This window comes from Heterodontus francisci, chromosome 30, assembly GCF_036365525.1.
Source record: "Heterodontus francisci isolate sHetFra1 chromosome 30, sHetFra1.hap1, whole genome shotgun sequence".
Classification (NCBI taxonomy): domain Eukaryota; kingdom Metazoa; phylum Chordata; class Chondrichthyes; order Heterodontiformes; family Heterodontidae; genus Heterodontus; species Heterodontus francisci.
Window position 1 is genome coordinate 43,998,193 of NC_090400.1, and position 12,144 is coordinate 44,010,336.

Below are 12,144 nucleotides of genomic sequence, written 5' to 3' on the forward strand. Positions count from 1 at the left end.
GTTACTGCAGTTACATAATATGGAAAATTGACTGCACATAAAGTTTGTAACTAAAGGTGCTATTACAGGATTTAATCAACTAATCTTGTCGGCAACAAAAAAATAAGCAAAGAACGCGTGGGCATGTTAAGCTTTTTATATAACTGGTGTTAATAGTCAAATAAAATATTTACTTTGGAACTCAGTTTGGATTACCACTAGACAGCATTTATTACATTGTTGTCATTAGTCTGAATCAATTGAATTTTTTTTTAAAAGAAATTGTCCTAAATGACATACTAAAGGTTTTTAAAGACAGTAATCTGATTGCGACAAATACATCTCTCTCGACATTTAACATCTTCAAAAATATACAAATACTATTTAAAGATTATGCAGTGAATTTTAGGATAATCTGTTTAAACATGTAGGTTCAGAAACAAATCTTCATCTTCAAGTATTTCTTAAACTGGCAGTTGTTTATAATTTAGAAACATCTGTTTCTATAAAAATCTCAGGACTTCAAATGTGTACTCACCATTCATTAGACTGAAGAGCAGGTGACTCATTCTGCGCTATATGGTATAAGGCACTCATTGCATTCATATTAAACAAAGGAGGCTTTCGCTCCGCTGTGGGCAAAGTAGCAGTAATCAGATTTCAGAACTGATAACAACGGAATGGTAATTTTCAGCGTGTTATTTAAGGTTTCATTTAGAGTATAATTGCAGTCATTTTAAATGCATTGAAAGAGTTATCAAGCACATCTTATTATATTTTACTATGTGTGATTATAGCATTCTCCCCAAGCCATTTTTAATTGTTTCACATTCTTAGTTAACTGCAATTCCTTACCTAATTCAATGCATGTAATTCCCAAGGACCAAACATCTACTTTGCCATCATACTGCCCTTCATCCATGGCAAGGATTACTTCAGGAGCCATCCTATTTCAGTAAAATATAGTTTTAGTTTGATAAATCTGCATTGTAAATATGACAATTTTATGGATATTGCTGTTATCATACTAGCAATAGAACTGTAGCTCCAAAACTTACAATGGAGACATGAGACATTTATATCTGATGTATAGAAAGTCCTGAAGCTATTTTCAACCCAACAGCGCATTTGAAATACAAGCATTTAAAACAGTATTTCTAGATAGCATTATTTAAAATCAACTGAAATAAACAGTGAACTTAATAAAAACATTTTCATTTCATCAAAAGATTTAGTTTGAGATATTAAAACACAAGCTTTGTTAAATTAAAATTATAATGGTTTGGTTTTCATTTCTGTGCTATCCACATTCAATTATATCAATCATGATGAAACAACAAACATAGTCCAATTTAATCAATGGTCAAGTCTGATATTCTCAGTTGCTTGTGGCCTTGGTCAACAGGACTAATGAAGGTTCTGAGAAAATAAACTCCTGCTACAAACAATTTGCTTCTGTGATTTTTGTAGTATTTACACTGACAATTTCACTTACAATATCTGTGTTTCTGCTCTAACCTTCACCTCAATGCAGATTCATTCATACAGTACCACAGGCATCAGCAGCCCTCTGGTACTTCAATCAAATGCTCACACTTATGCAAGCCTGGAAAATTATTTGAATTTGGGGAAGGACGATGCTGCATCAAAGTCAAGCTCAATCAAGTACCTAAAAATATTTGTGGTTAACTATCCAAACTCCGCATGTGGATTTTCCTGCAGGAGTTGATGGTAATGGACAGTAGTGGAAAATATAGATGATTTGCCCCTTTAGCAGTACTGAAACCAATTTAACATCCGATCTTTGGCTCATCTGGAGCCATTTAACTCAGGACTGACCAAGAATCTAAAGTGGAACTGCATTTTTCAGTACTAGTGTATCTAATAATTGAAACAGTGCAAGCTGCACAATCTTCTCCATGTTTATTAGTGACAAAGACTACGGAGAACTTTGGCTTTGAAGTTTTAAATATTCTTAGACAGAGTTTTATTTTTATAAACTACATACTGCACCCAATTTATGCTCAGACTTGAAATGGGAATCCACATCTGTGCATTCTGAGGCAATTCCATCAGTAAGTGAAACCATTGTGTATATTTTATGCACTTGCACTAACAGAGAGCAATATGACTGGAAAAATAAAAGAGTATCCTGCCTGCTATCCTGCATTTAAAATTTTTTAACTCCATTTAACTTAAATCAACTCCTATTCTCATTATATGAAAGAAATGGAAAAAGCTGGATTCTTTTTGAAGCTGTGCATTCTATATTAAGAGAAGCCCAATGACAATACAACAGGTTATTAGAGAGATAGAGGAAATGCTTTTTTGCTGTTGCAAATGTAACTGTGTAGCACTCAGAACAATGCCTCACACCAAAAGCTTCATTTTTGTTTTAATGCAATGTTTATAAATGCGAAAGGCAGCCAAATTACTTCCTTTGATGAACTGACTCCTGATTGTGACTGTGAGAAACATTAAAGGCAAATGATCATGCATGCCTTTTGGTTAAAGAAAAGTTTCTTACCAATATGGTGTTCCCACAAATGAATTAGCAGGAGACACTATGGAAGCAGATCCAAAATCAGCTAGCTTTACTTGGCCTGGCTCTGTCAGGAGGATATTACCTGCCTTTATGTCTCTGGTTACAAAACAAGTAAATATACAATTTAAGCTATTGTCAATAAATTCAATACTCAACTCGAAACATTGCTCACGGCCCTCATTACATGTAAGCTTTATCAAATACAATTTTAACATTAACATTTGTGGTTTTAACAAATTTATTAAAATGGTACAGGGCCAAAGAATATATTTGGCAAAAAATGTAAACCATGAAACATTATTATAAGCACCTTTGAGGTGCTGTATAGAGGATGTGTTGCCAAGACACCATCTCAGGACACACATTTAAAAAAGAACAGCTTCCCTGATGGTTTAGTGATATAGACTAGGCTGAGTTAGGCAGGATCTGGTAGGGCTACAATTAGCTTCAGCATCCTGGGTTAGGGATAGGAAAAATCAGCCACAAACCCTGCTCCTGATCACAATCCAGCAACTGCTGTTGGAAATACTTGCGAGCAGATGTTGTGTGAAGGCAAGATCAAGTTCAGCTGTGATACCCACCTCCGCAGGTCAAACAATCTGCCAACACTGTCAAGTGTCAGACATGGACAACAGCTACTTGGGCAACCATGTAAATTGGAAGTAGAGCGCAAGAGGGGTGGGAACAAAATTGTTAATGCTTTTTTTGACAAAATATAACAAAATGATCCGAGTCTGAGAATAAAGTTACGTGTTAAGTTTGCTGAAGAAAACTAAAAGCATTTTGAGCAAAGATGCCAAGTTAGTATTTTCAGACTCAAGACCAGATAAATTCCGCAAGGATCAGTGCTTGGGCCACAGCTGTTCACAATCTATATAAGTGATTTGGATGTGGGGACCAAATGTAATATTTCCAAGTTTGTTGATGACACAAAACCAGGTGGGAATGTAAGTTATGAGGAGGATGCCAGGAGGCTTCAAGGAGATTTGGACAGGCTAAGTGAATGGGCAAGAACATGACAGATGGAATATAATGTGAATAAGTGTGAAGTGATCCACTTTGGTAGAAACAGAAAGGCAGAATATTTCTTCAATGGTGAGCGGTTGGGAAGTGTTGCTATCCAAAGAGACCTGGGTGCCCTTGTTCACGAGTCACTAAAAGCTAGTATGCAGCTGCAGCAATCAATTAGGAAGGCAAATGGTATGTTGGCCTTCATTGCGAGGGGATTTGAGTACAAGAGTAAAGATGTCTTGCTGCAATTGTATAAAGTCTTAGTGAGACAGCACCTAGAGCAGTGTGCGCCGTTTTGGTCTTCTTATCTAAGGATGGATATACTTGCCATAGAGGGCGTGCATGGGAAGTTCACCAGACTAATCTCTGGGATGGCGGGATTGTCTTATGAGGAAAGATTGCAGAACTAGGCCTGTATTTGCTAGAGTTTCGAAGAATGAGAGGTGATCTCATTGAAACTTACAAAATTCTTACAGGCATGACAAGGTAAATGTGGATAGGATGTTTTCCCTGGCTGGTGAGTCTCGAATCAGGGGACAGTCTCAGATTAAGAGGTAGGTCATTTAAGACTGAGATGAGGAAGAATTTCTTTACTCAGAGGGTGGAATCTGTGGAATTCTATACCCGAGGGCTGTGGAAGTTTAATCATTGAGCATGTTCAAGGCAGAAATCGGTAAGATTTCTGGATACTAATGACATCAAGGGATATGGCGATAGTGGGGAAAAATGGCGTTGAGGTAGATGATCAGTCATGATCTGTTTGAATGGTAGAGCAGGCTTGATGGGCCAAATGGCCTACTCCTGCTCCAATTTCCTATGATCCTAAGAAATTCCTAGTTCTACACAAACTACCTTTAAAAACAGATGGTGTGAAAGCATATGGCAAAAGTACCTAATTAACTACTATTGTGAAGGTTCAATTGTGTTTAATGTTCATTTGTATTTCGTTAGAGAACAAAAGGCTGTAGGTTCAAGTCCCACTCCAGGATCCAGGCTGATACTTCTGTTGGAGGTGCAGTCTTTCACATGAGGCGTTAAACCAAGGTCCTATGTGCCCTTTCCATCGGGCATTAAAACATTCCAAGGCTACTAATTCAAGAGCAGGGCAGTTCTCCTTGGCGCCCTGCCTATTTATCCTCAACCAATGCCTAATGACAGATCAGATCATTGTCATTTTGTGGGAGCTTGCTGAGCATAAATTGTCTGTGGCATTTCCAGAATTTTAACAGAGACTACAGTTTGATAGTACTTCATTGGTTGTAAAGCATTTTAGGACGTCTTGATGTTGTGAAAAGCGCTATCTAAATGCAAGTCTTCCTTTCTGCTTATTAAATGCAATGAAAAAGCAGACTACCTCCAGTGAGGCTGCTGCTTTGAGAATGGGTGCTTCCTAGCATTAACTATATTAAAAAAACCAGTATAAACACTAGAGTTTTGTAGACCAGAGTACAAATTTAGGCTATTGCATTCTAAATTTGAAACCAAGTGGAACTCTGCAGAATTAGTCTGTATGAAAAGAAAAATTGCAAGTCGGGTACTGGGTAATTTTAATACTCAGTCACAATAATTGAGCCAAAACAGAAATTAGTTTAAACATTGTGGACGCATTTAACAACTTATATAGCACCTTTAACATAATAAAACGCCCCAAGGCATTTCACAGCAGCATTATAAAACAAAATATGATACCAAGCCACATAAAGAGATATTAGGCCAGATGACCAAAAGCTTGGTCAAAGAGGTAGGTTTTATGGAGTGCCTTAAAAGGAGAAAAGCAGAGGCAGAGAGGTGTAGGGAGAGAATTCCAGAGCTTAGAGCCTCGGCAACTAAAGACACGCCCCAATGGTAGAATGGTTAAAATCAGGAATGGTCAAGAGGCCAGAATTAGATGAGCACAGATATCTCAGCAGGTTGTGGGGCTGGAACAGATTATAGAGATAGGGAGGGGCAAGGCCATGAATGGGATTTGAAAACAAGGATGAGAATTTTAAAATCAAGACTTTGCTTGACCGCGTGCCAATGTAAGACAGCGAAAAAAAAAATAGGTGAATGGGTCTTTGTGTGAGTTAAGACACGGGCAGCAGGGGCTTGAATGACCTCAGGTTTACAGAGGTAGAATGTGGGAGACTAGCTGGAAGTGCATTCGAAGAGTCAATTCTAGAGATAACAGCAGCAAGAATAAGGGTTTCAGCAGTAGATGTGTTGAGAAAGGGGCAAAGTCACAGAGGTGGAAATAGGTGGTCCAGAGGCCAAGGCTAATGCACTGAGGACATGGGTTCAAATCCCACCAGGGCAGCTGGTGAAATTTAAATTCAATTAATTAATAAAATCTGGAGTTGAAAGCTAGTCTCAGTAATGGTGCCATGAAACTATCGATTGTTGTTAAAAACCCATTTCGTTCACTAATGTCCTTTAGGAAAGGAAATCTGCCATCCTTACCTGGTCTGGCCTACATATGACTCCAGATTCACCCACAGCGATGTGGTTGACTCTTAACTGCCCTCTGAAATGGCCTATAAAGCCACTGAGTTGTCAAGGGAAATTAGGAATGGGGGGGACCAAATACTGACCTGGCCAGCGACGCCCACATCCCATGAAAGAATTTAAAAAATGCTATTTCCCATCCAAATGTCAAAAAAGAGAAATTTCTACATGCTATGTTTAAATCCTACTTTACTACATATCTTTGGTAACCATAATGGTAAATAGCTAATAGAGAACAAAAGGGTAAACAGACTGTGGGATTTCCTACTGCAAATTTACTGAAAACCTTCAACCAGTACATAAAGTTGCTATGAACACTCTACGACTTCCACATTTCGCATCTTTTTCTTTCCTTCATCTACAAAATGATTACTTGCTAAAGACCCATATTATAAAGTGGAATTGGACAAACAGAAGAGTATTTTATCAATTCTCAGTGCTCTCAGAATGAATTTAAACTTGCTATTGTTATGAAAGTACTTCCTTTTTTATTATTTTTGAGTGGACTTGTGTCTGAAGGACTGAAGTGATTCCATAGATGCAGGAATTTTTTTTTTTTTAAAAGGACTTTGGGACTTGGTTTAAAAACACTTATTGGAAGTCACATGTCTTCAGCTAAGTAAACAGCTTCTGACTATAGGAGTTGTTTACAGTGAAGTGACATGTCAAGAGTTATGGTGGTCAAGAGTTGGTTTTGTTTTGGATATTGTTTTGAGTCAGTTTGGTTTGCAGCATGCTGAGAGAAGCACCCAGGTCATCCTTTCTTCACCTCTGGGAAACCCTGAGAATCCAGTGCGTGATAGCTGAAACCCCTGATGCCGCATTTCTCCTGGAAAGCCTGCCGGACTAATCCTCGACGTTGCCTGAAGAGAACTGTTCCAAAAAGATCCCAGTGATAGCTGTCTATGCGTATTTGGGGTGCCAGAAAAGGGACAAATGATATCATTCCATATCTTATCCTTTTCCTTCAAGAATTAACAAGTATTTGGCCAAAGTATTCTTTTGTTTTTTTTTTGTAAAAGGATCTCTGCAGAGAAAACTTCTTTATTTTTGTCGTTAACTGGTGTGTATGTATGTATGTTGGGCTAAATGAGAAGGGAACTTTTATATTTCAACGTGTGTGTTAATGTTTTGCATCTTACATCTGAGCACGTCTTGTTTTATAATAAATTGATAATTTTGTTGTTTATTAAAGAAACCTGGTTGGTGGATTTTATTCTGAAATAAAAATAGAGTATATAATTGGCCATATCGGTAACTGGGTAAACATGTAAATGTATGTTGTGATCTGTGGAGAAGTGCAACTAGAAAAAGACAGTTCATTCCTCCTATCGTTAGATATATTAGTGTAAAACTGCCACTGCAATCCTTGAGCAGACAGAAGTACAAACGTAATTGTGAGAAACCAAAAAAAATGCGCACCAGTATGCAGAATGTATTCCATTTCTACTGTAAAACTCTATTTTGAACCTCCAACTTTTTCTTGCTAAATCTGTAAATTGACCATATCAATTATATGGGTTCAGATCAGTATTGATATAGTACAGCATGCAGCTGACAGACTCTAGTTATGCTGATGCTAAACCACAGAGAGCTTTCACTGACACCAAATTGGTATTGAAATGTCAGCCCAAATGCTACTTATTAAAATATTGCCATCCTGATCTAGTGTTCCACTGCATAGGCTTACCTGTGAATCATGTTGTGGGAATGCAAATAGGCTAATCCCTGCAGAGCACCATGAGTAATGGCTGCTATCTCAATTTCCTGAAGTGGTTTCTTATGAACTGAAATTAAACAAAATCTGCTTTTAGAGAAATATTTAAGGTTGTAAACTACAAATGGTATCACTTCATTATTAAAAGCAATAATGAAAAACAATTAACACATATTTTCAAACTAATTTTGAGCAAGGTTATTTTAATTAAATCTCAATTGATCAGGTCCAAGGCCAATCCTCTGCCAAGTGTTCTATAGCAATCTAAGGCTTCAAATAAACATTACAATTTTTCTTTACCTGTGCCTGAAAGGAAGATAAACTGATTTTATTGCATCAGACATGCATGAAAGTGTGTGTCAGATGAAGGAATAGAGTACCAGCATCTAAAAATCTATTATGTTCAGGAGAATTACAGGATAATAAACAAACATTTATCCAAACATGAGCATCAGTCATGGAAAGTTAGGAAACTGAATTGTCCGAACGCATACATTTGCACCATAGCATTAAGAAAACGCATGGAGTATTGCAAGACATATAGAGCCACATTTTCTTCCTTATTTTGTTAACTATTTGAACAGCTCTACCTGCATGTAAGTTGCTTTTTTCCTTCCTGGAGAAGGATGGAGGCACTGACTAAGTGGAATTGATCATACAGGTGGAAAATATTTTTTAAAATACAAAAGAGTTTTCAAATGGGTGAGGGGGGTGGTTGAATTTTCTCTGCATAAACATCATTTTCATTGAATTAAAGGTTTAAGGAGTTTATTAGAAAAAAAACATTTGCTACTTCTTAAAAAGAATCAAAGTTATATTTGAACTCAATAAAATCTGGTAAACTGATGAATACTGAACAACACTTTGGAAAGATCCCAACTTCAGTGCTTTGTGTGTGCTGAGTTAGCTCATCCCAACTATAATAATATATAAAAACAAAAAATGCTGGTAATACTCAGCAGGTCAGGCAGCAACAGTGGAGAGAAGGTCATTGATCAGAAACATTAACTCTGTTTCTCTCTCCACAGATGCTGCCTGACCTGCTGTTTTTATTTCCGATTTCTAGCATTTGCAGTATTTTGCTTTTGTAGCTCAACTCAGCCATGGTCCCAGTGACTCCTGCTAAAAAGTTACGTATGGGGAAATGGGTGAGCACCCACAGCTGTTATGTCACATTGTGTGGTTGAATAGTTTATTAACAATCAAATTTCAATTTTATTGACTTTATTGTAACGATGAGAAAGGAGGGGAGAATAAGACTGAAACAGGAAGAAAAAAACATGTTACAAGATACTTCAGCCAATATACAAAATGGGTCCTGTGTAACTAAATTTATTACTCAGACAATACTGGACCATATTAAATTCACTGTTTGTAAATACAAGTTATTTGGAAATGTTAAACAGAAAGACTAAGTTTAAAAAAATCATTTGGGACACATTAATGAGTTCCTAGCAAGTAATAATTGGTAGTAGCCTTTGCTATGCTGTTTAGATTTGTTTAGATTAATGTATTAATCTCTTGACTATTGTTCAATATTAGACAAAATGTTTTTCTGTACGTATTTGAAAGGATAAACTTCTAAGCAGACAATGGAAAGTTTTTACCTTCTAGAAGATCTGAAGCTGACCCTAAACAGTATTCCATGACCAGCTGCAAAAAGAGGAAAACAGCTGATAAAACCATACGTAAGCATATTTTCTGGTCTCATATTCGAAAGAGAATGGGGCTGCTACAGCTATAATTATATAGCAAAGAATGTACACCGGATACATGTTTGATAAAATGGTAGTGTATCTTTATTTCCATCCATTGAAAACTGCCATATTTAAGACTCACTGGATGTGTAAAAAGAGTTTCATCCTGATCAATGTTCGAAATCAATGCTATAAAATAAATAGGCTAAGGAGATGTGTGCATATAGATTTATTATTGTATTGTTAACCATTTCAAACCAAGTTCGTCCTTCTGAACAAATAGGTCAAATGCCATAATTGTAGCTCCGAGATTGTAAAGCCTACTTAAACAGGGAGATTCTTTTCAATGGCTTCAAGATTTGAGGGATAAAACAACATTCTGGATAACATAAAGAAGGGGCTCTTAGATACTTAATTAATATACACAGCAGCATGCAGTCAGTTCTCATATTAGTAAACAAATTATATTTCTTACCCAGGCTGTATGTTCCCGAAGATAGCAACCTTTGTATTCAATACTATTTGGATGTCTTAACTTCTGCAGAAATTTGACTTCTTTGATAATATCCTGCCATTTCTGTAAGAAATTTTTGTAATTGTTTATCAAAATTGAAAACAGATCTTTGAGCCTAGTTTAAAAAAACATGCCCAAAAGGATAAAAGATATTATCTCAATTTTTGTGGTAAAAGTAAGAGAGAATATCAGCACTCATCATCATTAAGCAGTATATCTGTCAACAACTTACAGCAACTGCACTTGAGCAGTTAGGTGTGGAAATCAGGAAGTTTCCCTGCTCCTCCAGAAGCTTTGCAATACCGGCATCTTTCCCAGAGCTTCGCCACTGTAAAGACCTGCTCGAGTTTGGATGAGAAAACCTGACCTGACCTCGACAGAACCACATTGGACCCAAGCCCTTCCATTTTTTCCCGTGCCCGATCCGACCTGTGCCCGACCCAACCATAGTGCACTCACTATACTTGCCACTTTTGGATGGATGAAATGGAAGGAAGCTACACTGCTGCAGCATGAGCGCGATGACGTCATAGACGCTCACTCGCTCAATGCGCAGACTCAGAGTCTGTGGAGTAGTGTGCGTGTCCGACCTGGACCTGGCCTGACCTGAGCCCGAAAGCTGGACCCGGAACAGCGACCCGACCCGAACCTGACATGTCGTCAGGTCCTGTCGGGTTCGGGTCGGGTAGCAGGTCTTTACGCCACTGGATCACATGAAGGGCATGAAGTTGCTGTACTTACCCGCTAGATACCCACTAAACTTGCCAGAAAAAAAGGTCTTGTCCATTTTAGTGCAAGTAAATTTTTAAACTGTGTGTTTAATCTTAATTACTGCCAAAAACCTCTCTGGCACTGAAAATTAACTTTTACAAGTGTGGAATCTCATTCCTTCAGATTTAAATTATTGGTAGAGACTTAAAAAAAAATAAAGGTTTTACAAACATTTATTTTCTGTCTCTTTTATCTCTGTTTCCAGATCACTAAGTATTTCAAGAGGAGGTAGATAGATTTTTGAAATATCGGGGAGTTGAGAGCTATGAGGAACTGGCATGAAAGAGGAGTTGAGGTATGGGGCAGATCAACTATGGTCTTACTGAATGGCGGGGTAGGCTTGAGGGGCCGAATGGCCTATTCCTTCTCCTATTTATGTTCTTATGTTATGTTCGTATGTCTCTTATGTTCTTACGTCTCTTAGTCTCATCTTTGTTTCCATCGCTTTATTTTGCTTTCTGTTCATGATTTGCCACTAAGTTAATTATTCTAACTTATACTTCCTGGTTTAAACAGCGTGCTTGTTGAGAATTCTTCAATCCAATTAGTTAAGTAGATACAGTTTTTTGCCTGTTCACGCAGATCCTGCACCCTCTGTAGTGGGCACTCTGCTGAAATGGATTTCTAATTACCGCAAGTTTCAGTGCAAAAGCCCATAGAAAGTCTGCAAACAAGTGTAAGCATAATGAACTCACCAATGACTGTAAAATTAAGGCTAATCAGCAACAAAGCAATGGCACTTGCCCCTGACCTCGAAAAAAGCTGTCCACAAATATCTAGCTATCCCTGTGGCCTGGATTTCCTCTTTCCCAATGTCAGTTTGAATCTGGTGCCAAATCGAGGGGATCTCCAGGCATCCAGCAACAGTGATGTCATCAAGCGGGGTAAGCAGCCAATCACACTGAAGCATTCTCACAGACAGCAAACAAGGAAGTAAAAAATTCAGAAACTCTTCACTTTTAATTTTAAGTTTTACAGATAGCGCAATACATGATTGGTACATACACATGGGATTAAGTTATAAACTATCAAACAAACTTTAAAAAATACTTTAAAGGTGCGGAACTTATATTGGAGAAATAAGATACTCAACAAATGTAAAAATACTATTAGGACCAGTGAGGTTGTTTAGCAGTAGTTATGAACTTAGTATGGCGTTAAAAACCCTCATTCAACAATGGCGCAACTTTTTCAAGGGTTTGTCCAGTGAGATTAAGGGTGTGAGTTCTCATTAGCTTGAAGTCTTCTAATTGACTGCATTCTAGCGAACGCTGACAGTTTCATCATTATCACAAGATTCGGGCCAATATAAAGACAATATCTTAACCTTGTGTGTAGGTAGATTTGTCCTCAGCCTCACCCCTCCCCTTCCAAATCCACCTCTTTGACCAATCTTTTGATCACCTCTCCAAATCATTCCTCTGGC

At 37.6% G+C, this 12,144-nt stretch overlaps 1 protein-coding gene across 9 annotated transcripts in view; it reads right to left on the reverse strand.

Moving 5' to 3' along the window:
* taok1a (TAO kinase 1a) overlaps positions 1-12,144 on the reverse strand; it is a 195,276-nt gene that overhangs the window by 64,303 nt on the left and 118,829 nt on the right. For all 9 annotated transcript variants that reach the window (XM_068010461.1, XM_068010460.1, XM_068010459.1 and 6 more), the window contains 6 exons: positions 9,909-10,010; positions 9,344-9,389; positions 7,710-7,806; positions 2,507-2,620; positions 835-926; positions 518-611 (listed from right to left, as the gene is read on the reverse strand). In XM_068010461.1, coding sequence (XP_067866562.1) covers positions 518-611; positions 835-926; positions 2,507-2,620; positions 7,710-7,806; positions 9,344-9,389; positions 9,909-10,010 — 545 coding nt within the window. The remainder of the gene's footprint in view (positions 1-517; positions 612-834; positions 927-2,506; positions 2,621-7,709; positions 7,807-9,343; positions 9,390-9,908; positions 10,011-12,144) is intronic.